Below are 26,501 nucleotides of genomic sequence, written 5' to 3' on the forward strand. Positions count from 1 at the left end.
GGGGGCTGTGGCTCTCACAGCTCAGACTCTAGGGTGTTGGGGAGCCCCAAAGCTATGCCTCGTAGAGATGAGGCTCGGGTGGGGGGAGCTGGGAGCTCCGGGGGCTGTTGCCCTTGCAGATCAGACCCCAGGGAGGTTGGGGGCTGTGGGTCACGCACAGAGCCTGGGGGGGTTGGGCGCCGCGGGGCTGTGGGTCACGCACAGAGCCTAGGGGGGTTGGGCGCTGCGGGGCTGTGGTTCACGCACAGAGCCTAAGGGGGTTGCAAGGCTCTGGGGCTGTAGGTCACTCACAGAGCCTGGGGGGGTTGGGCGCTCCAGGGCTGTGGGGCGCTCTGGGGCTGTGGGTCACTCACAGAGCCTAGGGGGGTTGGGCGCTGCGGGGCTGTGGGTCACGCACAGAGCCTAGGGGGGTTGGGCGCTGCGGGTCACTCACAGAGCCTAGGGGGGTTGGGCGCTCTGGGGCTGTGGGTCACCCACAGAGCCTTGGGGGTTGGGCGCTGCGGGGCTGTGGGTCACGCACAGAGCCTAGGGGGGTTGGGCGCTGCGGGGCTGTGGGTCACGCACAGAGCCTAGGGGGGTTGGGCGCTGCGGGGCTGTGGGTCACGCACAGAGCCTAGGGGGGTTGGGCGCTGCGGGGCTGTGGGTCACGCACAGAACCTAGGGGGGTTGGGCGCTCCGGGGGCTCTCACGCACGCGCCATGTTGCTACCCCTCCCCCCTCTCCCGCTCGGTGGCAGTTACAGGGGAAGGCCACCGCGGGGAGCCAGGCCCAGCCTGAGGCCGGAACGTTTCTTACCAGCCGCGCGGGGGCGGGGGCCTCATTTCCCCGGGCGCTCTGCGGGCGGGGACGCGCGGCCCGGCGGGGGAGGGGCAGGATGAGCTTCCGAGGGCTCCCGAGCCTGCTGCGGAGCGGTAGAGAGGGGGGAGGGGCGGAGAGTCCGGCGGTGGGGGAGGGGGTCTAAGGAGGAGCCGTCGATCTGCCTGGGCGGGGGGGGGGGGCTCCCTGGGAAGGTGCCGGCTGGGGGGGGGCGCGCCGTGTTCTGGGGTTAGGCAGCTGCAGGAGCCCGCTGGCCCTGTTGGACTCGGTCCCCTCGGCTGCTCAGACAGCGCGGAGCTGGGCTGGGGCTGGGGAGCCGCCTTCAGGGCCTCAGAGAATCCATGGACAGCTTCCTAGCTTAGGGCGGTGGTTGTCACATCCCCCCCCCCCCCCCAGCCCGCTTCAATTGTTGGTGTCTGCGACCCAACATAACTAGACTAGAGCGCGGGGTCCCAAGCGTGCCCCCTGAAATTCCAGGGGGGGTTGCGAGACAGCCCAGCCTCCCCCCATCAAGTTTTGCTGCCCTGCTCAGTTCCTTTTTTTTTTTTTTGCTCAACAAGTTTTGCTATTTTTGGGGGGAGGGTTTTTCAAAAATCAAAAAGGGGGGGGGGTCGTGATGCCAAAAAGTTTGGGAACCACTGGAGTGTGGTCTCTGGGGTGGGGCTCAGAGGAGAGCTTTGGGGGGGCCTCAAGGCTGGGTCAGGAGGGGCTTACCTTGAGCAGCTCCTGGTCCGTGGTGCAGTGGGGGTGCTGTTCACCAAAACCAGCCAGTAGCAGGTTCCCAGCCAATGGGAGTGTGGAGCTAGAGTTTGGGGTTGGGGCAGTGTGCAGAGCCCTTTCCCCCTAGGAATGAATCCTGTTGTCAGCTGTGTCTGTGGTGCCAGGCAGGTAGCTGCCTTCACTCAGCTGGTTTCTTGATCTCCATGCAGCAATGAGACCCAGTGCCTGATATTCCATGACCCAGTACTAGGTCACAACCTGCAGTTTGAAAACCACTGGCATAGAGGAGGCCTCGGTGAATGGTGGGAAATTTGCCCTTCAAGGCACTTACCTGCTGCTGCTGCTCTACAATCCTGTGGATCAAAGTGGTCCATTTACTTGTAAAATAGGTAGTGGCAATACAACCCCATTTCTTTGCCAACAGGCTTCAAGCCAACCTTGCTTCAGAGGAGCAGCCTTTGTGGCTGAGAGGGTGATTGAGTCTTCGTGCTCCTTTGCCTCTGCTGAAACTACCATCTGGGGAACAGCTAGTAGCCGTTGTGAATGTGAAAGTGGCACCTACCTTGTGAAACAGTGGTTCTCAAACTTTGTGGCCCATGGCCCACTCCGCTTAACACAGATCTTTATGCAGACCACCAGCCAACCACCCATGATAATAAAATGGGTGCAGGAGAGGTGCGGGTGCAGGGTCTGAATGGGAGGTAGGGTGCAAAAGTGGGCTGGGCGGAGGGTCTGTGTGGGCAGAAGGGTGCAGGAGCAGACTGAGGGTGTGGGGGTTTCAGAGGGAGGGGATGGGAGTGCAAGGTCTGAGCCTGAGGAAAATGGGGGGCACTTAACCTGGCTCCGTGCCTCCTACTGCTCCCAAGCACTGCTCCCATTAGCTGTGATTCTGGCCAATGGGCTTAGCGGGGAAAGCCTCCAGATGAGCAGTTTCCTGTGCTATTTTTCCCCCAGGCAGGGGAAGGAGAAACAGCAGTGTGTGGATCTGGACCATGAGGCTTATGTGCACCTCCCCCTCCCACAGCAGGAAACTAGTCCTGGCATTGTAACTTTGGGGGGGAAGGGGTGGGTATGGGGCATGAACACCAGCATAGGCTCCCCGCTGCAAGAGAGGGGGAAGCCCTGGGCCTACACAGCCCACCTGCAAGATTGTCCACAGACCACACTTTGAGAACCACTGCCCTAAGAAACAGATTGAAGCAGTCAACTCATTTCACAGGTTGGGATTGGGTCATTACTTACCAGGGCTAGATTTAAGTATGTATCGTAGAACACTTGCTCATTAATGGGTGAGAACCTATTTTAATTAAACCCACCCAAATAGAAGAAGTTTAAAATGATGGGTGACCTCTTTTCTCTAACTCATTTTTCTATAACCTGCTTGAAATTTTACATTTCTGCTACTAATTTTAATTAAAGGGAATTCAGAGGCTGGCAAACTTCTCTATATTGGCACAGAAGTGAATTTATGAAATGGGTGCCTTGCAAAGTGGTATGGTTGTATCTGCTCAGTAAGTTAATACATTATTTTAACTCATTTTTCTTAGGAAAGTATTTCTTTCATGTCCGGTTGGTGTCATATCAGCTTCAGTCCCTGCACCATTCCTCATGTCAGAAAAAATCAATATCTTCTGTACAACACAACTGGATCAATTCCCCAACAGCGATTCAAAACCTCAAGACACCAGAAGATGAACTTTATAATTTGTACTCCCCTGAACAACAATCTGCCATCCTGCAAGTGCTCAACACAGCATCTGAGAGAGAACTTTCAGCCATTAAACTGTTGAGAGGAAAAAAGTCTGGCAATGTAATTCAGCATAGGGAAAAAAATGGACCATTTCGGAACTTGCAGAGTTTACTGGCAGTGCCCCTCTTTCAGTATAAAACTGTTGTTAAAGTGTGTAACTTTATCCTCGATCCATCTGAGAAAGGAGATAGAAGAGAGAGAAAAATACAAGACACCAGATCTTCAGTGAGGTTTATTAAACCTGAAATAGAGAGAGAGAGGTTGGAGGTATATAACATTTTTAATTTGATTTTAACAAGAAACTCTTATTTTCAGAATAAACTTCTGTTATTCCCATAAATCAATAATTTTAATAATTTTGAGTATATACATTATTTTTAAGAAGCAGTATTTTACCCTAAGACATCAAATAATTTGTGCGTTACATCTTCAAAATGCAGAATAATATTTTTTTTTCCCCCTTTTCAGACTTTAGGTAGCATTGTGTCTGTTGTTTTTGGCACCCGTAAAATTGCATGGGCTCATGTTGATCGAAACCTAACAGTTTGTGACTGGCAACAAGAAGAGTGTGTTAGATTCATGAAAGGAGCCTATAATCCGGCAGTGTATCTGGAAGAAGTAAGTAGTGTGTGCTTGAGACTTTAATAAACTTTAACTCCTGGGCTTTGGTGTACCACTGCCAGAATCCTTTAAATTTTCATCCAGACCTGGTCCTTGCCTCTTTGTTAGTCTTAAATTGCTTATTCTTTTGACTGTCATGGTACAGTGTGTACAATTTGACTTAATTTTCCAAGGAAGGGCTTTCTTTTTAGCAGTACTTCTAAACTGCTTTTTGCTAGTTTGAGCGGGATCTAGATGTTCTTCAGAGTGGAAAAGGGAATTCTATAACATGTGTAAAGTAGAACTATAACTACTGCAATCAACCTTTGATAAAGAATGTAGCAGGTTAGTAGTCCCAAAATTTATCCTGCCGTCAATGGTTGCAGGACTTAAGTGCAGGACAGAAGTGGGAAAGCTGGCTTCTTTCCAAAAGTTTTTTGGGATCTCTGCTAGTACAAGGTTTTGGAGAAGAGATGCGCCCACTCCCCTCACACTGCAGTTAGACATCAGTGGCTGGCCTATGCCAGTTGACTTGGGTTCGCATGACTGAGGCTGTTTAACTGAGGTATAGATGTTCTGGCTCACGCTGGAGCCCTAACTCTGGGAGCCTCCCACATAGGTGACTTTTGAAGGAGGGGCCACTTTAGTAATTTTGGAAGTGGTTGCTGGCCACCCCAGAAGGAGTGGGGCCAGGAAACTTCAAGTACCCTTCTGCCCATAGACCCTGATTAGCCTGGGGATGGGGAGCATCTGAAGTCTTTGTCTCCCGCCCATACCCTGCCAGGGGCACCCGGCACCTAAAGAGAACTGCCAACTGTTTTGAACAGGTGGTGGTTCCCTCTAGGCACTGCGTACCCCTGGTGGCATGAGACTTTACACACACATACCCTCCCTGCCCCCAGGCCAGTTGGGAGCCTGGGGGTGGTGGAGCATGTTAAACCTTTGCACCCTCCCACCAAGAAAGAAAGACACTGATGGGAGTGGGGGAGGACTTTAGGGAAATATTCTCTTTCTCTTCTCCCAGACAGAGTCACTCTGGGAACCCATGGTGCGTGGTCCTATGGGGGAGGGGGGGGGCCTGCTGGCGGTGCAGCAGCTGCATCAAGTTGGGGCTGGAGGGAGGCCTACTTCAGCTGCCACAACCAGGTGTGGGTTTTCAGTTACAGAGAAGATACACCCTTAGGCTACGTCTAGACTGGCATGATTTTGCAGAAAGACTATTAACGGAAAAGTTTTTCCGTTAAAAGTATTTCCACAAAAGAGCGTCTAGAGTGGCAAGGATGCTTTTGCGCAAAAGCATCCGTGCCAATCTAGACGCGCTTTTGTGCAAGAAAGCTCCGATAGCCATTTTAGCCATCGGGCTTTCTTGTACAAAAAATTAAGGTGCCTGTCTACACTGGCCCTCTTGCGCAAGTATTCTTGTGCAAGAGGGCTTATCCCTGAGCGGGAAAGTATTTGCACAAGAAGCACTGATTTTGTACATCAAAGTCAGTGTTCTTGCGCAAATTCAAGTGGCCAGTGTAGACAGCTGACAAGTTTTTGCACAAGCGCAAAATCTTGCCAGTCTAGATGCACCCTTAGGCTGTGTTTACATTGCATGGTTCTTGTGCAAAAACTTGCCAGCTGTCTACACTGCATGTGTGTTCTTGCACAAGTAAATTTACAGTATAGTGTTGGAAAACAGGGCTTCTTCTGGAGGAGTTATTCCTCTCCCCAGGAGGAATAAGCCTTCTTGCACAAGAACTCTTCCACAAGAGGGCAGTGTAAACAGGCAACATGAATTTCTTGGGCAGGAAGCCCCTATGGTTAAAATGGCCATTGGAGCTTTCTTGTGGAAGAGAGCGTCCACACTGCCATGGATGCTCTTGCACAAAAGCACATAGCAGTGTGGCTGTGCTCTTGTGGAAGATTTTTTGCACAAGAACTCTTCCGCAAAACAGTTCTTGCGCAAAAAGCCTGCAGTGTAGATGTAGTCTTAAAGTACTAAGGCTGAGCAGCTTATAATGGTATTTATACTGACATCTTCCTAGTACAATGTGTGTACATGCACCAAAGAACTAGTTGAGAGTTAACTACTTTTTCTCCCCATATTCACCATGACTGCAGTATCTTTAAACTGACTCAAACAAATGCTCTTCAGAGCAGTACAGGAATAGAGCTAGTAAAAATGTGCAGCTTGGACATGTCTCATTAATATTCCCACAGACTGGATAAAGTTTTCCTGACGACTATATAATCTGGTCAAAAGTGAAATGTAGCTTTTTATAATAGCCACCTAATAGAAACCACCTTCAGATTTGAGACAGTAGCTATGAAATCTGTAGCTTTAATTTTTGGCTTAAATGCATTCTTAGTGTTAACATTCATGCTTATTTATTTCCCCCTCCTAGATTTCTTCAGTTGTATCTAAGATTCCTGAAGCTGATCTTTATATTTTGGAAAAAAACGGACTTCCTGTTCAGAATACGAATCTCTTTCCTATAATATTACATCTTCGTACTGTGGAAGCCATGCTGTATGTCCTATTACAAAAGGCATTTATACAAGATGGCCAGCACAAAGTAGTAAGTATGGCCCGAAGCACTGTAGGAAAACACTTTGGATTAATTGTAGGAGACTCTCGAACTAGTGGAATGGATCTTGTGAAGCAGTTTCTCTTGCAATCCGTTACCCAAGAACAGCCACGATTGTCCTTTCCCAGGAACAAGGTGGTACGTTACAGAAACCTATTTTCTTCAGTTACTCAAAACAGAGATGAGGAAATGTGTGATTCAGTACTACAGGCTCTTGCCTTCTATGAACTTCTAATATTAAATAACACTACTTAAGCCTTTTTTACTATTTGAGCAGAACCACAATAAACTTCAATCTGTTTTAATCAAGTATTGGCTATTGATTCATTAAATATTGGGCTGACGAGCAGAAGCCAAGTTTACATGCGCTGTTCACTGCTATCAAGGCATCTCAAACTGATTTTTTTTGCAAAGTATCTTAAGACATGTCACATGATGCTATATCAGCAGCCTTGGCATCTCAGCCTCGAAATGGACAGTTGCTGATTCTCATGGCTCTTCTACACATTTCCTGTTTCTGTCCCTTCTGTCCCCCCCCACCCGAGAACCCAAATGCAGAACTCCCCCCAGCTCAGATACTCATTTTTCCCCGGATACCTGTTCCCCTCCTCCACAGAGCCCAGGGATTCAGAGAAAGCACCTGATGCTTAGTCCCATGCTTGCACAGAGTTTTCTACATAATACCCTCTTCTTCCCTCCTGGCATCCTATCAACTGCAGCTACCAGGAATCCTCAAGCTTCCTCTCCAGCCATGCCTTCTCCTCTGTGCAAGAAAAACAAAGAATGAATAGTCTAATAGTACTTTAAGACTAAAAACAGATGTTATCACAAGCTTTTGTGGGCACAACCCACTTCAGATGACATGAAAGCTCACATTTTGTTAGTCTTTAAGGTGCTACTAGATTATTCGTTAAGTTTTTCCTGTTACAGATTAATTTGGCGACCCCTTGGAAGCTTACTTTATGCAATTTAGTAATAGAGATGTAACTGTGTTAGTTTAGTCTAGCTGAAACAAAAAACAGGACGGTGTAGCACTTTAAAGACTAACAAGATGGTTTAATAGGTGATGAGCTTTCTTGGGCCAGACCCACTTCCTCAGATCAAAAAAGCGGTATGCAGATAATCAAGTCATTGAGACAATGCCCTTTCTGGTTGAAATGGCAAGAAACTTTTTTCTTTGTGATACTGTCCGATATCCGTTATGTGCATTGATTCTTTGGCGAAGCGTCTGAGACGTTGTCCAATGTACGTACCAGATGGACACTGTCAGCACATGACAAATTACATTTCTGGATGAGCAGGAATATGTGTTCTTGATCTTATAACTGAATTGGTTAGGTCCAATAATGGTGTCAGCAGAGTAAATATGTGGACAAAGCTGGCAATGGGGTTTGTTGCAAGGAAAAGTTCCAGGGTTGGTATTAGTGTGGTATGTCCTGTGGTTGTTGGTAAGAATTGTCCTGAGATTAGGTGGTTGTCTGTAGGAGACTATGGTCTGTCTCCCAGAGCCTCTGAGTATAGTATCCTGTTCTAGTATAGGTTGTAGTTTATTGATAATTTGTGGGATGGGTTTAAGTTGGGAGCTATAGGAGATGACAAGTGGTGTTCTATTGTTGGTTTTCTTGATTTACCAACCCTGGCCCACGAAAGCTCATCACCTAATAAACCATCTTGTAAGTCTTTAAAGTGCTACATAGTCCTGTTTTTTGTCTATGCAATTTGGGCTTCTCTGAGTCTGTGGCCTCTAGTGGTGGCTAGTAGCACTGCAGCCTATTACTGTGCGGGGGAGGAGGAAATTCTGCATTCACAACTTTTTTGCAAAATTCTGCATTGTACAGTGACAATTACCATCAACAGTATGTGTGTATGGAGTGGAGGCAGAACTTCTTGTAGGAGGGAGTATATTTTTGGCAGAAAAGAATTCTGCACTGGACATGAACTCCACACACATACAGAATTCCTTCAGGAGTACTAAATGAGGGAGAGTGTCTGAGAGCTGTAACACCAGACAGTAAGTCTAGGCCACGGGGATATCTGTTCCCCTTTCCCAAGGGGGAAGCCAGGGACAATTCCCCCTCCCCCATATCTAGGTAAAGGAAGCACCTGAAAAGATTGAATATTTTGGCAGATTGAAGTTTCATAACTTTCTGGCTTCATGTGTGTTACCAAAAACAAGCACACTTTTTAAACCTAAAAACATTAACCTGAAATAATAGGACTTGTGTGGTATTAAAGCCTTTAAATAGGTCTTAACTATATAAAATAATGGTATACAGTAGATACTGAAGATAGGTACATATTTACAAACTGGGTATATTTTATTCTTTACAAAGCTGTACAGAATCAATTGATAAAAAAAATCTAGTGCATTTAGATCATTGATACAACTCATTAAGATCTGTTTAGCTACCATTCAATAAATATACACTACATTCTGTTGCTTGAAATCCTGCACTAACGAAGACTAAGCCACATACAGTAATCTCAAGCTAACAATTTGCTTTATCATAAGCATGTTCTGGAGTAAACTATAATGAAAGGAAGCCAGGAAAATATAGGGTGAGAAAGCAGCTATAGGAAATAGTGCACTAAACCAATTGGTCTCCTCAAAAGTTATAGGAATGTCTAATGATGTGCACTTGTGTCTCTATACTAAACCTTACATATTAGTCTTTAGAGCAACAGTCCAAACGTGATATTGGCTGTGAAAAGCTTATATTTAAATAAATGTGTCATTTAGAAAAAAAAAACTTTCAGGTGATTAAAAAAGGCAGAGGGTTTAGATCATCAAATTTTAAATCTTACCTTTCATACTGCCAGAACATTAAGAGTTGTACCAAGATCTCACTCAAATTTATTTCCTTTCATATATAAAACAGATTTTAACCTCAGATATCTGGATTGAAGTCTTTCAAATATAAAATACAATATAAAAAAATAGAACACAATATACAAGATTACCACAAATTATATGTTACTAAATTCAGAAGTAATACAGATATAGAAGTATTATTTACAAAATCTGGCTGAATCTGTTTGGGCCCATTTAGGAGTACAGTAAACATTTTCTTCCCATTTAAGATAAACGCACCGGCCTGGCAAATGTAATGAGAATACATGGAATAAATGAAAATGTATAGAGATATGCATATTAAGATGCATAGTACTTTAATTTTCAATTTTAAGTATTTTTACTTCAATTTTTTCCTAATTTTTTATTGTGATTACTTAGAGGCTTCCTGTTTTTACCAAAGTTTTGCATGAGGCAGGTTATTTGACAACTTTTGAAGAATCAGGTTGAAACTACTGCTTAGAGCAATGAAGCAGTCTTCTCCTGGAAAAATACTTACTTCGAACACCAATTGTGGCACTAGTTCATTACTCAAGCACCTTTTGCTATCGAATATATGAATTAATTCTCCTTAGTTGAAAGTGCAATGTTAAGGCCGCAATTAGAGAAAAGAATTAAAGTCCTGAGAGGTACCACAGAATAAATGCTTTTGAACACACAGGGAGTATATATATATAAGCACCAGAAGAACCCACATTTGGATTGTGGAAATCAATACTATCACAGCAGAAATATACAGTTTGCATTTTTAAATACTCAAAGCTGTATTTTAAATACAAATAGCTCTTTGAACATACAGTAAAAACTAAATGGTCTGGTAAAATCAAAATACCATGTAGACCAATCTGTACAAGACACTACTGGTATAAAATCTTTTAAGGGAAATCAGCTGCCAGACTGTAAACAGTTTCTTTGGGTATTTCAAGATGAATTCCTTCAAGATAATGCAGGAACCTGTAACAAAAAAAATCAGAGTGAACAGGACTGATAGTTTTCCAAAAATTAGGCAATGATTCTGAATCCAGGACATTTAAGAGGAAAAAAAAAACTTTCATGATAAATGTTTCTAAAGTTTACTAAACACTATCACATGCTGAAATGTAGCGGAGATTAGGGTAAACTAAACCTACCTTCTTTTAGTCTTCCCTTGTTCTTTACGTTTCTCTGATCTACAAATATTGCGGAGAGCAGGCAGGTATTCAGTTACACTAGCTTGCCTGTTAACCAGGCTTAAAGGACTTCTAGTGGAAAATACAGTTTTGATGATTTCCAGCCTCTTCTGTCCTTTTCTGTGAATGCTGAAAAGAAGGATAATGAACCCTTATTGTTTCTTGTTCAAGAATACAGATAGCTCTTTGAGGATCAAAACCACCAATTTAAAACTCTACAGAAGGTGTAACTATCCAAAAATGCTCCAAACTAAGACTATTATACACTACTAAATCATCTTATGACTCCAGGAATCTTAGGACCAAAGTCTCACTTCTGTGTAGTCCCCTCAAAATATCCAGAGCCAGAGGAGGGACCACAGGACAGAAGCTGCCTACGCTGCAGATTCTCCTAGTTCATCTGTGAAAAGCAATTTTGAGGAAGGTCTTTCTAGGTGTGGTCCTTGTTTATATATTTAGCACACACGTACACATGGTGCACTCCAGAACATCTGTTCTTGGCCCTTTGTTGGGATAGCTAGAATACAGGCTTCATGTTCTATCACACTAACTTTTTCATGTTGCAATATGTGCCCATTTTAGGACTTAGTATCAAAATGACTCCATCTAAATCAGTGTTTGGCAACTTAGGCTAGTGAGTGGGCCACATGTGTGGCCCTCCAGATTGTTGTTTCCAAGACAGTCTCCTAGGATAGGGTAGTTTTGCTAACTATGCTTGCACACCCAGAATTTCTGGGGTGTGTGGACATAACCATAGCAGTGCTTTGACTGGATGCAGAGGGAACACACAGCTCTCACAGTCAATGTTGGGTGCAATCTGCATGCACCTCATCTCATTGCCCTTCATGTATGTGTTAGGAAAAGAACTATCAGTATTACTATGCGGACAGCAACCATTGGAATCTGGCAACCCCGTAGGCAAGCTGTAAATCGCCCACCACTGCTCTAAATAGGTGTTGTAAAAATGTGTTGACATTTGTGCTCAATGTTACAGTGACTTGTTTTAAAATAAAAGAAGCTAGAAGATTTATTTCTCCGTTTATCTATTTTGCAGTAATTAGTTAAGTATTCTTTGTCATATGTGACAGAAAAGTTGGTATAATAGGTATTTACTCTTCTACATTAAAAATCAAAATCTTTGCTTTAATACTTGCTAAAATTAACAAAAACAATTTACTCTAACACCATATTCAAGATTTTCTCTCTTGATTTTAAAGACTTACTACAAAATATCCTCATTTGACCTACTTTTAATGTTTTCAGGCCCCAATTCTGCAAAAGCAATGCATGCAATTTGGACTCACAATGACACTATACATATTAGTAAAATTATTCACATGCATATGAGCTTGCAGAATTAAGCCTATAGGCAACATCAGTTTGCCTACTACACTTAATTCTCTAAAATGTGTGGCTTTTTCCAGACAAATACTCTATTTCTGTAACAGACCAGAATAGTGCTACTACTCATAAGCAAGCTTACTATAACTGGTTAATTAAAAAACAATGGAGGACTTAACTTTAAAAAAAGTAATTACTGCTTGACAAAATGTTCTTTAAAATGAGAAATATCTAGCCAGGATCCTTTCTGAAGTGTATAAAAATTAACAATAGACCATACTATATCGTTTGTTTTTAAGCGCAAGTACACATCCAAGAAACAATACAAATATTAGTGGGATGAGGGTTGGAGAAACCTTCTCTTCCCCTCTTGATATTTGTTCTGGCATTGTGAGGTTTTAGTCTTACCTTAAATCAGCCGATTGACTAAAATATACATCATTTCTGTCTTTTGAAACATGCAGAGTAATTTCCTCAGTTTGATCTCTTCTTAGTGTTTTACAGGAGTTCAAGGAGGTTTCCATGCTTTGTGAAATACCAGCAGAGCACTTACTAAAACTGAGTGCTTCTATAGCTGCCCTTAGTTCACTACAGCTTTGATAACTCCACCAATCAAAGTCTTCTGTACTAAAATCATCAGAAAGACCATTTTTAATTTTGCTATTTGTCCAATTAAACCCTTCATTTTTACAAAACGCTTTGTGTGTCATTACATTAGTGTTTAAGAAAGACATGTTTTCCACAAATTCAGTTACTGCATTTAAACAATAAGAAGCAAGAGCAGAGCTTTTTTTCCTTGCTGATATTTCAGTGTTCAATTGTTTATCTTTTTCATTCATCATAACTTTTAATCCATCTTTGTTTTCTTCCAAGCATGATTCAGGAATGTCTGATGGCAAAGTTATAAATCCAGCCGAATAGTTCAATTCAGTATCAAATAAATCACTATCATCCAATAAAGCAATCTTTTTCTGGTGCTTCATCCTTTTAGGCTTTTTGACAGGGATAGCTTTTTCAGAGAAATTACTATCAAGAGGTACGTCATTTGAAGAATTTACTGTAGTCCTTTTAAATGAAGGATTAGAATTCTGTGTTGGCTCTGGAAGAACACAAACTGGTAAAGGCAGAAGAAGTTCAAGGTTACTATGTATAAAATCCACTTTCTTCATCTGGAATTCTGTGAGCATCTGTATCAGTTTACGCCATTCTTCTGTTGTTGTGATTTTATGCTGTAAAAACAATGTAAACATAATAAATGTATTTATTACCATAATTGTTTTAATAAATAAAATATGAACCACACCACGTTATTACACAAAGTTGTCTATTCACATACACCTCAGTACTCATCATCCAAGGCATTGTATATTATGGGGTTTAATGAGAATTTTCCAATGTGGGGTTTTACTTAGTCACCGACACTTTAAAAATATTGTGGCTAAACATTTCTGTAAGATAATTTTCTGTAGCATTTATAACAAACAGAATTATCAGAACAGAAATGGAGTCCTACTCATTATATGTCAGAGAGATTGCAGAAATCACTTTCTGGGCCCTCTGATTTCTTCAGGGGCCAGTCTGGCTGACCCCAAGGCCTCCCAAGCAGCTGGCTCTTGGACCAGCTGCTCAAATGGCCTTGGACAGTCACATCAGCCCCTGCTCTGGCGGCTCCTGGCCACAGTCCCCAGCTCGCTGGCCAAAGCAGCTTTGGTCCCTAGTCCCCTCCCACCCACTGCCTAAGAGATTTAAAGGTATTTTTAGTTAAAGTCATGGACAGGTCACAGGCAATAAACAAAAATTCACAGCCAGTGACCTATTCATGACTTAGATTTAGTTACAGGTATTTTTAGTATATTGCCTGTGACCTGTCCATGACTTTTACTAAATACTCCTGACTAAATCGTAGCCTTAATGAGCTATAGCAAACTCACATATATTTCAGATAAGACTCATTCAAAATATTAGCAACCAGGCCTAATCATGAAGATACCTTAAGAAATGAAAGCAAATCTTCTGAAGGTAAAAAAATGTTCTTAAGGCCAAGCAAAGTCTCAGTAAAGCCAGTATCACATTTTGGAAGCTCCATCTCAGTTTGAGGAAGATCATTCTCAGAAGCAACGTTTTCAATGCAAGTTATCTGATCTGTTCCTTCTCGTTCCTCTCCTCCTATTACAAAAAAAACCAACACCACCACCACAGATTTAGGTTTAAGTTTTAAACACAAATTGTGCATGAAAATTTAATCCTTAAATTATCCTTTTGTGGTCTCCATTCTTTTGCACACTAAAAATAAATCCTATACTTCATCTTGACTTCTTACTGTAATTTTGAATAGCAGTGCTTCTCCAGTTACCAGTGTTCCCTCACCCACGTTTATTCACTCTTCCAAGTCTTTCCCTTCCATTCTTCCTCCTTTGCTATCTCTCCATTGTAAGCAATCAGCTCAATCTCTGCTTCCTCCCAGTATGTTATTTTAGCCCTACCTTCCCAGACCACATCCCTAATTCCCTCTTAAATTTCCTTCTCTCTTCCTCCAGTTCTGCTTTCAACCTCCAAGAGCCCAAACAGCTCTCTTGTGCAGAGTTAACTGCAGATTGAGATACCTATGATCAGGGCTCCCTAACTCCTTATGGCAGGGGTGGACAATAATTTTTGAACGGGTGGGTGGCGCCATGGAGTCTGGGATCTGGGGCCAGAAGACCGGTACAGCAGTGGGGCAGGCGGCTGCTGCAGCTGGAAAAGCCGCATGGTGGAGGGCAGGAAGAGAGAGCGCGCTCGCCTTCAACGACCACTTCCTCTGACTGCACGGCCGATTTTGCCCTATGATTTTGCGGCACCGCAGCTAACAGACCACAGCCCGGCAGTTGAGAACTACTGATATAACAAATTCAGATTCCTTCTACGATGAAGAATCTTTGTTTTTATGAAAAAGTTCTTAAAATACCACTAAATAGAAGATTAGGACTTTGTCAGAAAATCATCAACAATTTTACTTTAGGTTCTTTTCTCACAGTATATTTACAAAGGGCTGTTCGGTGAGGTTAAAGGGCACGGGGTATAGAGGTCGAGGTCAAAGCATTTAAGGCACTGGGGAGCAAAGGGCTGGGTTGGGGCCAAACAGACAGTTAACATTGTATTTGCATATTTGTTATTTATGTAATGAACATGCAAATATACAAATACAGTGTTGCCGGTCTACCGAACACTTGTGAATGGGTTTGCTGGTCCCCCATGTAAAAAAGGTTGCAAACCACTGTGTTACATGTCTGTTCTTTAAAATTAGATTATCTTACCATGAAGTGCTAAACATTTTTCTTTCAAGCATCCACCTCCACTTCTAGCCCAAAATTGTAGGTAAAGAACACTTTGTCTGATATCACAGTTGTTTATGGTTAACAAAGTGGCAAAGTCTTTTAAATCCATTCGTAGATTCTCAGCCAAGCAGAGCACTTGTAAATAGCTTGCAACATTTACCTAAAATAAAACATATGAGAAGAACCCATTGAAAGACAATACAATTATCTATTCAGACTAAGGCAAGTCACCCTAGAAGCAAATTAGTTTTGCATACTGTAATATGCCATGAAATTAGAATGTTCTCATTAGCAAAGAGGGCTAAAAATGGAAGAATGGAGATTCCCAAACCCAACTCTAATTCCTACTATTTGCGCACAGAATACATCACCATTCCTTCTCTGACCCAGACATAGTCAGATCTGAAGCAGAGGGGAGAAGGGTGGATGGTGGAGCATCCTCGGGGACAACTATCTTGAAGAACTCCAGTTACTGCACCAGGTGAGTACCCTTCCCTTCTTTGAGAAGTGTCCCCGTGGGTGCTCCACCTTGAGGTGACTACGAAGCAACGTTCATGTTCAGTGGCGGGTGCTTCGATGAGTTAGACTCTGTAACTGCCAATATTGTTCAGCCAAAACACGTATCATCATCTGCAAATGACTGAGTGACATAGTGCTGCGTAAAGGTGTGTGCTGAACCCATGGCAGCTTTGCAGATTTTTTTCTGTTGGTATGCTCCCGAGGAAGGCTGTTGATGCTGCCATTGCTCTCATGGAGTAAGCCCGCATTGTTGCCGGGGGCTCCTTTTGGAATATGTTGTAAACTAGATATATGCAGCCCAATATTCATTTGGACAGTCTTTGTTTGGATATGGGTAACCTTTTTGATCTCTCTGTAGAGGACACAAAGAGTTGCAGAGATTTACGAAAGGGTTCTGTACAGTATAAGTAGACGACGACTGCCCTACGGACATCAAGGGTGTGTAAGTACCCTTTCTCTGTGGCCCTTATGAGGTTTAGGGAAGAAGGTGGGTAAGTATATGGGTTCATTACAGTGGAATGAGGTACATACTTTTGGGGTTAGTACGGAGGACCACTTTATCCTTATGAAATATTGTGTACGGAGAGGCCGCCATTTGTGCTCCTAGCTCACCCACTCTTCTTGCAGAGGTAACTACAACTAAAATAGCGACTTTCATTGATAGGTATAGAAGGGAACAGGTGGCCAATGGTTCAAAGGGCTTGTCTATGAGTGCCCTGAGGATGACGTTGAGGTCCCATGCTGGAATTGGATCTCTTCGTGATGGAAACATATTGTGCAAGCCCCGGAGGATTCTCTTGAGTGAAGACAGAATAATCTTGTATTGGTGGATGTAATAAGAATTAATTTATTAATCAAGAAGTCAATGGAATTTCCATCGACTACTTGATTGGCACTTCTGCATTCCCCCTTTGAAATGTACAAGAGCCCCAGCATGGGCTCTTGTACATTTCAAAGGAGGAATGTGGAACTTCATGTGCAGCCTGGGGCGAGCAGGAAGTCCCAGCTGCAGGCAGCATGCCAGCTTTGAAATGTACAAGAGTCCCCAGCGGGGGCTCTTGTGCATTTCAAAGTGGAAGCACCCTCATGGAGCCTGGGGTCAGCTGGGGACTCCCCAGCTGACCACAGGTTCCACACAGCATTTCCTGTAAGGAGCTCACCCTGGGCTCTATTCAGTGCTGCCTCTGAGGTATCCGCTCTCCTCCCTGTCCCCCACTGCCTCTATCTGATAGAGGCAGAAGGGTGGGGGGGAAGGAAATCAATTAGTCAACTTGACTATCCGATAAGCATTTGCTTATTGGATAGTCAACTAGTTGACTACTCCTTAACATCCTTAGAACGTGAAGATGGAGTGTGTGAATGTCTGCATGGTGCATCTGCCCATTCTGCTATATGAGCAAAGATTGGACTGGATGGAAGCAGTATGGTGGACATATCTTTGCCTGCCACAGATAAGTGTATCAGGTTTGCCTGGGCCAACTTGGGGCTCTGAATATGACTTTGGCTTTGTCCTGCTTGATGTTCAGGACAGTGCATTGGACCAGTGGGAAAGGTAGGAATGCATATGGGAGGGGTGCTTCCCATGTTATGCTGAATGCATCCCTAAAGGATCAGGGATCTATGCCAGCTCTGAAGCAGCAACATGGGCACTTCCTGTTCTTGCGGGTGGCAAAGAAGTCTATCAGCCGAAATCCCCACTTTTGGGATAGATGGTTCAGTACTGTGGGGTTAGGGATGCAAGCAACTAATCAACTATCCGATAAGCAAAAGCTTATCAGATAGTCGACACACTAGTCAACTATTTGCTTCCTCGCTTGCTGCTTCTATTGTGAAGAGGCAACAAGGTGGGGGAAGAAGTGAGGGCGCTGAGAGGAGCCAGCTTAAAAGCCGGTTCCCTCCAGCTCCATGGAGGGAGAGGGGAGCAGGGGCACAGCAATGGCGTTCCGCCGTTAGAATGTACAAGAGTCCCTACTAGGGTTCTTGTACATTTCAAAGGCAGAATGTGCTAGTCTTTATCGACTAATTGAATAGTCGATGGAAATCCCATCGACTATTTGATTAATTAACTAATCGAAATTTAACATCCCTAGTGGGGTTGATCTCCCACTTGTGTTTGTGTGGGAAGTTTCTTCTGAGAGTGTCTTCCAGGACATTGGTTGCTATAAAAGTGTTGTGTCTCTCAAGATGCACCACTCCCACAGTTTCACCACTTGCTGACATAACTGGTAATATCGAGTTTCCCCCTTGCCGATTGATATAATACATTGTTGTGACAGTGTCCATTAGTATCTGTACTGTTTTTTTCTGAATCAGTGGCAGAAAATGAACACAAGCATTGTGACTGCCCTGAGTTCAAGTAGATTTATGTGGTTGTTTGTCTCCTCCTTGTCCCATCTGGCTTGGACATTGTGTTTGCCCAAATGGGTTCCCCAGCTTGTTAGTGAGGCATTCGTCATGATTGCTAGTGTTGCAGGTGGTTGCTGGAAGGGGACCCCTCTGCACACATTGTGGTGTAGTGTTCACCACATGAGTGTGGACTTTATTCTGCTTGGCATGGTAAGATGTTTGTTGATATGGTGTGTGTGTGTGGTCTGTATACTGTCCTTAGCCAGGCCTGCAATGGTCTCATGTGCAGCCAGGCATGTGGTACCACAAACATGGCTGCTGCCATGTGCCCCACTAGTTGTAGGCAATGATGTACCATTACAGACGGGCTGGCTTGTGCCAGGGATACGAGGTCCTTGATAGCTGAGCACCTGTGCTCTGGTTGTGATGCTATTGCTTTCCTGCAGTCCAAGTGCACCCCTACAAATTCTATAGTCTTAGTGGAAGCGGGAATATTTGTAGGCCCAGTATTGAACAATGCTCTGGTGGTTACAACTGCTTGCTGTGTGTTTCATGTCGTGGGGCCTTTCCGCAGGCAATCGTTGAGGTATGGTAATATGAAGACGCCCTCTTTCTTAGGTGGGCCACTATCACCACCACTACCTTCGAGAATACCCTTGGGGCTACTGAGAGCCTGAAAAGTAACACTTTGTATTGGAAATGTAGGTTCCTTATCACAAAACCATCTGTGGGCTGGATGTATTGAGATATGAAAATATGAATCCTAAAGGCTGAGGGTGGACAGCCAAGCTCCCTTCCAAGGCAGGAATGATGGTGGCTAGGATTAACACCTTGAACTGTTGATAATGAACAAAGCGATTAAGTTTTTGGAGATCTAAAATTGGTCTCCAACCCCTTGACTTCTTGGTGGTTAGGAAGTAGTGGGAGTAGAATCCCTTTCCCTGTGTCCTGGTGGAACCTCTTCTATAGCCCCTAATTGTAAGAGATGTGCCTTTTGTATGAGCACATGCTCGTGAGAGGGGTTCCAGAAGAGGGACGGGGCGGGGGGTTGAGGGTGGGAGATGGTAGTGAATGGGATACAGTAATGGGATACTGTAACCCGTTTTGATGATCTCCAAACACCCACGTGTCTGTGGTGATGGTTTGCCACGCTGGATAAAATACAGCTAGTCTGCTGCCAAATGCTGTACAAGGTTTGGATTGCTGCGTTGGAAATCTTGGTGCTGTCTGACCCTTGACTAGACCTTCAAAATGCCTGATGGGATGTTGTGCATTGCCTGGTCAGAGGTCTGTCTGCACCTGTTCTGCCTTGGTTGGCACCTACTGTCATTAGTGTCTTGGGTGTTGGTTAAATGGGGTTGACTTATGTATCTGAGAGAAAGATCTTTGCTGTTTTCTCTTATTCATAGGTATGCGTATGCCTAGGGTCTTTAATGTGGCTCGTGAGCTTTTCAGCGTATGGAGTGAGGTGTTGCTGGATTCGGCAAAAAGCTTCGTGTCCTCAAATGGTAGATCTTCAACTGTGTACTGGACCTCCCTTGGGAAGCCGGAAAGCTGGAGCCACAAAGCACACCTCGTGACAACTGCTGATGCTAAGCACCTTGAGGCCGTGTCTACTAAATCTAAGGCAGCCTGTAGGGCTGTTCTAGAGATCAACGCTCCTTCATTGATGTTCATTTTGAACTGTTCTTTTTTATTATCAGGAAGATTTTCAATAAAATTTGCAAGTTGATCGAATATGTGGTGTGTGTATTTTGCAAGGAAGGCTACATAGTTTGTAATTCGGAGCTGAAGGCTGACTGACAAGTAAGCCTTCCTGCCCATTAGGTCCAGGTGTTTCCAGTCTTTTGTAGGGACTATACGCATGACCTGCTGCATGCCTCTCTGGTTGACTGCATCGACCACTAGAGATTTCAGCAAGGGGTGAGAGAATAAGCTGTCCGCACCTTTCGGGGCCACATACTACTTGTGGTCAGATCTTTTACAAGTTGGTGGGGCTGTTGCTGGTGTCTGCCGTATGGCTTTGGCAGGGTCCATGAGTGCTTCATTCCTGGGAATTGCCAGCTTGGCATGTGGCGAAGCATGCAGGATATTTGTCAGTTTGTGCTGGGTCTCAGGCATAGCTGACAGCAATATTTCCAGCATGTCTGCTACCTATTTAAACAGTTCCTGAAAGGATTTAAAATCATCCCCTACATTGGGTGATGGGGGCAAGATTGTGTTATCGGGTAACAAGGATGAAAGGTGTGTAGGTGGGAGCGAGTCTATTGTTCGTTCTGTCCCTACGATGTCAACTTCCCCTTCGTCTTCTGAGAAGCAGGAACAGTTGGCGAATGAGTAGGGGGGGGACTGAGGTTTGGATGCCTGTGGTAACTGCGGTTTGCTGAGGTTGTTGAACTCTCAATACCACCCCTGGGTCCCAATACGGCCAGTTGGTTGGAATGGGTGGCGGAAGCCATTGTAGTTGTTGCCAATGCTCCACTTGCTGGGTCAACAAACTTTTGGCTGGATGCATCTGTATAGGTTCCTCATTGTCACTCATTAAAGGCAGTGCCGATATTAGTGTTGAGGAAAAACTGAACCTGGATATGTTCATCTGTCCCAAAAATCAGTGTTCCCAGTACTGATTCCACTGTCAGCTCTGTTGTGGTGGTGAACTGAGGCAGCGGAGGTGGGGGGAGAGAGATGGGCACTGGCATTACGGCTGGAGCTGGTGCCGGTTGTTAAACACATTTGCGCGCTTCATTGGTGCTGGCGCTGCAGAAGCTTGTAATGGAGTGTTCGGTGTCGGTGTTGATCGCGGTCTTCCTGGTGCTGGTTTTTGTGCTGCTAGCGCTTTTGCTGATGCCGGCATGGAGCTATTGTGTTTCAGCTCTATGCTCGGCTTTAAAGGAGGAAGGTCGAACCCTCTCCTTGGGGTTGCAGCTTTTCTCGGTGCCGTCTGTTTGTTGTCTGTTTGTCAGGTGCCTTGGGTGGAATCAGCATGGAGGCAGACTTTTTATTCTGAGCGTGCTTTCTTGCTGGTGATACAGACCCTGAGGAAGAATGAGACCTCTTTTTGGCATTTGCGCCCTTTCCTGGTCCCTGGGGCTTGATCTGTTAGGAGCCCCTCTCTCAGATGCCACCCCAGGGGACGCATGCCTGTGTGGTGTGGCATGTTCAGGGTCTGAGGCAGACTGAGGTTTTCTCCATGCTAAGCATTTTTAGCTGGAGTTTCCTCACTTTTCTTGTTCTGGTTGTCAACTTGTTACAGTGAGGGCACTGTTCCGTGTTGTGCTCCTCACCCAAACAGCATGCACACTGAGTGTCTGTCCGATATAGAAATGGACAACCTGCAGCTATTGCACCTTTAAATCCTGGTGAGCCAGGCATGTCTCGGTAAAACCGTTTCTTCCAAGTGGTCTCTGGAAATGGGACTGTCACTATCTATAGATGATATAATGAACTGTGGTTTAAATGACAAAAAGGAATTTTTTTAAAACCATAGTTATTAGTATAGTTAATAGTAATGAACTCAACTAACTATGAACTCTTTCTCTAAGACTAACAACAAAGTAAACTCAGGACAACTGTTCTGCTGCTACCGAAGTTGGCAGCGATCAGAGAAGAACTGAGGAGGCGGTTGGTTGTGCGTGCAGGACAGCCATTCCAAAGGTCGCGCATCAGCATTCCACATGCACAGCTGGCCGGGGGGCATTGCTGTCATAAATCTCTAATTAGAGGCGCAGCAGCGCTAGTGCACCACTTCAATGTGGAGCAACCATGGGCCACTCCTTTCAGAATTACAAGTTTCAAACTCTAATTTGAAGTTTTCAGTTATAATTAAATCCTAAACTATAAAGATATTAATGCCATCTGTATTCCAAAACTAAAAGACTTACCAAAGAGGGTGTTCTAAAGTTGATCTCTTCAAAGTAACCATCAAACATTAAACTAAAAGTTGGATCTACACAAAGACAAAAAATTAAATCTTGTGAAATTTTACATTCAGAACTATTTTTCGCCGTATTCCTTAAAGCAGCCATCAAAAAACTGCTAGTGACTTCATATTAATATTCAAAAATACCATTTTAAAAATAATCCTTGTAAATATAAAAGTACATACACTGATTAAAGAGAATGCCAGATACCTTAACTTTGCATTAATGTGTTGCACCCCTTATTCTGACTGTGAAACTAATCCGTTTTATAAAAGTAGATCCTTACATCTGCATAGTTCCATTATTGAAATAAGCATTACTCACCATTTGTAGTAAGAATTATGGGTCTCTTTGCAGTAGCCATGAACGTCTTTATTGCACTTAGAAACCCAGCATCTTCATCAAATATTATATCAACCTATAGAAAGTACAAATAAAGTGTTAAATGTTGATTAACAATTTCATAGTTATGGAAAATCATGTAGCTTATTTTAACTACGGATCTAGCTTTTACCATTAATATAAAATTTTCACCTTAACACAGTGAAGCTAAGGAAATATTCTTGCTATGAATAAAAGCCACTACCTTATGTCTAGTGCATTCAGGACACTGTCTTATATGTTCAAGTTTAACAATATTTTACAGGATTATAGTAGTGATGTTATTGTTAAGGGCAAAACAGCACTAACTTTCTCTAAATTACATTTTGAACTGTAATTTTCCAGTTATTCTGAACCAAATTTTTTTTTTTATTTGTGAGGAGAGCATCTGGGGAGAAAATGTCATAAAAGCCATTCAGGTATTCATGTTAAAGTATGGAAAAAAAAACACATCTTAATGCCTATTTTGAAATGTTTTAAACATTATTTGGTATTTGGATAATTTTAAAAAAATGTAAAAACTTCAAATATGGCATGCATGCAATCTTAAATAAGAAACTAATACCTTTGACGTAATTAAAGAAATTTACTTTAGAACTGTTCAACAAAATTTTGTCAATTTGCTTACTCCAAGTAATTTGTTGATGGGTGAGTAAATATGTAAGTAGATTCCTTCACTCTTAATCATCATGGTAGAAAATGAATAGATTTTCATCTAGGAAAATTTGTGCAAGTCTGGTTCAGAAATATCTACGTGGGTGAAATAACTGCTAGCTGAATTAGTTTAAAAGTTGAGGATAATCTTTATACTTAACTATTTATTATTGAAATAAAGGTTGAACCTCCTTCGTCCGGCACCCTTGGGACCAGTGTGGTCTCAAACAAGAGACTTTTCCAGACCAGAGCTCTCCCAGGGCTCTCCTCCTGGCTGCTGCCTTGGGAAAACCCAGAGGCCTGACCTCCTCTGACCCACCTGCCTGGCTCTGATGCCCCCAACCCGCTCCTAAGGCTCTGTTCCCTGCCCTGTATGAGGGGCAGCAGCTGCTCCGTGGGTTCAGCTCCACGTGTGGGGTGGCAACTGCTCTGGGAGTTCCCTGACCCTGTGTATGAAGTGGCAGCACCTGGTCCAGGGGTTCTCTGACCCCGGCCCTGTGCATATGGCAGCAGCTCTCTACTCCCAGGTCACTGCCTCTGCTGACTGCCCATGGCCAGACCAACTCCACTCCCAGACGCTCTTAACCTCTGCAGCCAGACCTCTCTGCTGGACCACGCATGTGGCCAGACCTGGGAGTCCTGGACAAGAGAGGTTCAACCTGTATTAATTTTCCACATCAGTGACATATTGAAGTTTTACCTCTTCAAAGAGTATAAGAGAGGTTGCATTTTTTCTATTGGGTTCCTCTCCTCCCACTTCCTTGTTTGCGGACTTAGTTTGTATATCCACTTTTTCTTTAGATGAATTCTGAGTATTTGCTGCATATAGACAAAGAATAGGCCATAAGATTAATGTAAAATTAAAAGATGATTCAAGCAGTTTAATAGGAAACTCTACAATGCATTAGTTCCCTAGCACTGTCCTATATGTATGAAATGAGAAAAAACATCAACATAAATACTTCAAAACACATCTATTTTCTTTTCTGATGTCGCTAGAGGATAATGATCTGCATGGTTTCCTGGGGATCACTGATTATTTGGGAAATGCTAATTATCAAGGTGCATTAATTTTTAAAATAAAAATAAGATAGGAGAAAGTTATTAGTCCATGCAGGTTTGTTGCCAGCTGTAATGCTTTCTTTCTTCTGTTCTTTATCAGTCTACATAGGTCTCAGTCCTGCAAAGACATATAACTAGCTTAACTTTCCACAAGTGGATAGTCTCATTCAAGTCAATGAGGCTACTCATATTGTAAAGCACATATCACCTCGCTATGCATCAGAAATTACACCAACATAAGCATTAGTGTGGACAGAGCTGTGTCAGTGGGAGAGCGTCTCCTTCTAAAATAGCTTCTACTGCTCAGGGGCTGCAATAGTTCAGCCGATGGGAAAACTCTCGCCAATCAACTTAGAGTGGCTACGTTAGAGAACGTACAGCAGCGCAGCTGTATTGGTGCTGCTGTGCCCTATAGACTCTCTGTTATTTCGAAATAACAATGTGAGTGTCTACTCATCCATTCCATTATTTTGAAATAATGGATGGCTTAATCTGAAATTTGTAAACCTCATTCTATGAGGAATGGTGCGTATTCCAAAATAGCTATTTTGAAATAAGGTGCGTGTAGAAGCTCCTCTGCTGCTATTCCAAAATAGCCCCTCACCAGGGCCATTCTAGGTTAGTTCTCCCCAGTGCCTTCTGGGGCTCTAAATCAAGATAGTACATCTGCAACAAGGAAACCTGCTTCGGAGTAATTTTGAGGCTTCCCTGCAGTATAGATGTGCTATTTCGAAATAAGCTATTTCAGAATAACTATTCTGGAAAAGCTTATTTTAAAACAAGAGTGCAGTGTAGATGTACCTTCTAGTGTAACTGTGCTCTTTGCGTTTGCAGTAGCTGGGCATTTCCAGAGAAAAGGATCCTTTCCTTTTGGTTGGGGCCTCTGGAAACTGCTATAATAAAATAAGTGTATTTTTGTCTAGTCTGTCATAGCTTCAATATAATATTCATGTAATCCATTTCTATACATACTAGCCTATAGTTGGGATGCTAGAGGCCTACCAAAAGTTATAGATATACATTTGATTATCATGCTCTCTTGCACTACATTGTTTCCAAAGTTGTTTGCACAGTAGGATTCATCAATTCCAAAGAGAGACGAGACCAATGTGATCCTCTCTTCTAACCTCCTGTATAACACAGACCATACATTTTCCCCCTCAAATAATTGTGAACTTCAATGTCTCTTAAAATCTAAGGATATGTCTACACAGAACAGCAAGCCATTATTTTGAAATAATGTTGAGATGGAGGACTTATTACTCTGACTCCTGTAACCTCCATTTCACAAGGAGCAAGGGAAATCGAAGGAAGAGTGTTCTTCCTTCAACTTCTTGCTGTGAAGATAGCTTAATTTAGCTTTTGGTGCTATTTTGACTTCAGCTATGCAATTGACGTAGCTGAAGTTGCATATTTTAATTTGACTTTTGCCCTGCAGTGTAGACGTGCCCTAATATATTTTTCCAACCCCAACCAGAATAACCCCATTATAAAACAGTAATACTTACCTTTGTTTTTTTCTTGAGATTTTACTATTTCTTCATTATCCTCAGGCTTAGAAAATACTTTGAAATAATTTGCTAATGTTTTAGGGGGTAAACTTCGTTTTAATCCTGTTCCTTTGGGTGAAAGTGGAGGTTTTCTTGGTGAAATAGCTTTCCTGGGAGAATTTATTTTTTCTGAAAGACAAGGTTTACATTAACCTTCAACTTAAAATATATTCTCAAACACTTCTCAGGTAAATTAGCATCAGAGTTTAGTTCAGATGTTTTGTTTAATACAAGGTAATATAACATAACCAGCAATATGCAAAGTTACTTTTTTCCTTGCTTTTGTTAATTCAACTGTGGTTAATATCCCTTACAAGTGCTACAGCACTTATTCTACCATGCAAAAATAATTAGAATGTGAAACTGAGTTTACCACTTTTGATATGAATGTCTTATAGCTTTCTTCTGCTGGCCTCTCAAAGGAAAAGATAAGATAAATGCCACACTTACTTGGGGACTTAGTGCTGCTACCACAGTTAAAGAAGCAAGGTTTATGTGCATTTACACCTTGTTTGTCCACTTGATGAGACTGAGTAGCTTCCTTTAGCTGAGACAGGATCTGTCTACCACTTCGCTGGCAAGAGGCATTAACTTCAAATATCTGCAAGAATAATTTATGAAAAGGGAATTCAGATGCTCTTTATTCAAAAAGTTGTTATATTGCTTATGTACAAATTGAAAAGCTGACTAAAACAAACCTTAAAACCAAGCTCCTGAGCACAAGCATACACTGCAGCGGTCTTTCCCACTCCTGATGGGCCAGTAATGAGCACAGTATTGCAGAGAATACTCTCTTCTTCACTCTCAGATTTGTCATCTTTGAAATCCATGCAGTCCATAGAATCTACAATTATTTCAACCAAAGGAAACAATTAAATAATTTTAATCATTATCAATTCTAGCCATTTCACATCAGAGGGATGTATTAGAGTGAA

General features: G+C 43.1%; 2 protein-coding genes across 4 annotated transcripts in view; one reads left to right on the top strand and one right to left on the bottom strand.

The window, feature by feature from the left end:
* Positions 1 to 764: 764 nt before the first annotated feature.
* TEFM (transcription elongation factor, mitochondrial) lies at positions 765 to 6,769 on the top strand. 2 transcript variants are annotated; one of them, XM_075903856.2, is made up of 4 exons: positions 765 to 911; positions 3,084 to 3,553; positions 3,755 to 3,904; positions 6,277 to 6,769. In XM_075903856.2, the coding sequence occupies exons 1-4, from the start codon at positions 875 to 877 to the stop codon at positions 6,712 to 6,714; spliced, it is 1,095 nt and encodes a 364-aa protein (XP_075759971.2). In that variant the 5' UTR covers positions 765 to 874; the 3' UTR covers positions 6,715 to 6,769. The 2 variants fall into 2 exon arrangements, with proteins under 2 accessions (XP_075759971.2, XP_075759970.2); XM_075903855.2 differs by lacking the exon at positions 765 to 911 and adding an exon at positions 2,015 to 2,755.
* Positions 6,770 to 8,754: 1,985 nt separating this feature from the next.
* ATAD5 (ATPase family AAA domain containing 5) overlaps positions 8,755 to 26,501 on the bottom strand; it is a 42,201-nt gene continuing 24,454 nt past the window's right edge. The window contains exons 13-23 of one of the 2 annotated variants that reach the window (XM_075903854.2): positions 26,265 to 26,410; positions 26,017 to 26,167; positions 25,525 to 25,695; positions 23,655 to 23,773; positions 22,244 to 22,337; positions 21,881 to 21,945; positions 15,114 to 15,294; positions 13,811 to 13,983; positions 12,229 to 13,049; positions 10,441 to 10,608; positions 8,755 to 10,264 (exon numbers count right to left, since the gene is read on the bottom strand). In XM_075903854.2, the coding sequence (XP_075759969.2) occupies positions 10,186 to 10,264; positions 10,441 to 10,608; positions 12,229 to 13,049; positions 13,811 to 13,983; positions 15,114 to 15,294; positions 21,881 to 21,945; positions 22,244 to 22,337; positions 23,655 to 23,773; positions 25,525 to 25,695; positions 26,017 to 26,167; positions 26,265 to 26,410 (2,168 nt within the window). In that variant the 3' untranslated portion in view covers positions 8,755 to 10,185. Of the gene's footprint in view, positions 10,265 to 10,440; positions 10,609 to 12,228; positions 13,050 to 13,810; positions 13,987 to 15,113; positions 15,295 to 21,880; positions 21,946 to 22,243; positions 22,338 to 23,654; positions 23,774 to 25,524; positions 25,696 to 26,016; positions 26,168 to 26,264; positions 26,411 to 26,501 lie in introns of both variants that reach the window. The other variant, XM_075903853.2, reaches the window with a different exon arrangement.

Source organism: Pelodiscus sinensis, chromosome 20 (assembly GCF_052426305.1).
Source record: "Pelodiscus sinensis isolate ZL-2025 chromosome 20, ASM5242630v1, whole genome shotgun sequence".
NCBI lineage: Eukaryota > Metazoa > Chordata > Testudines > Trionychidae > Pelodiscus > Pelodiscus sinensis.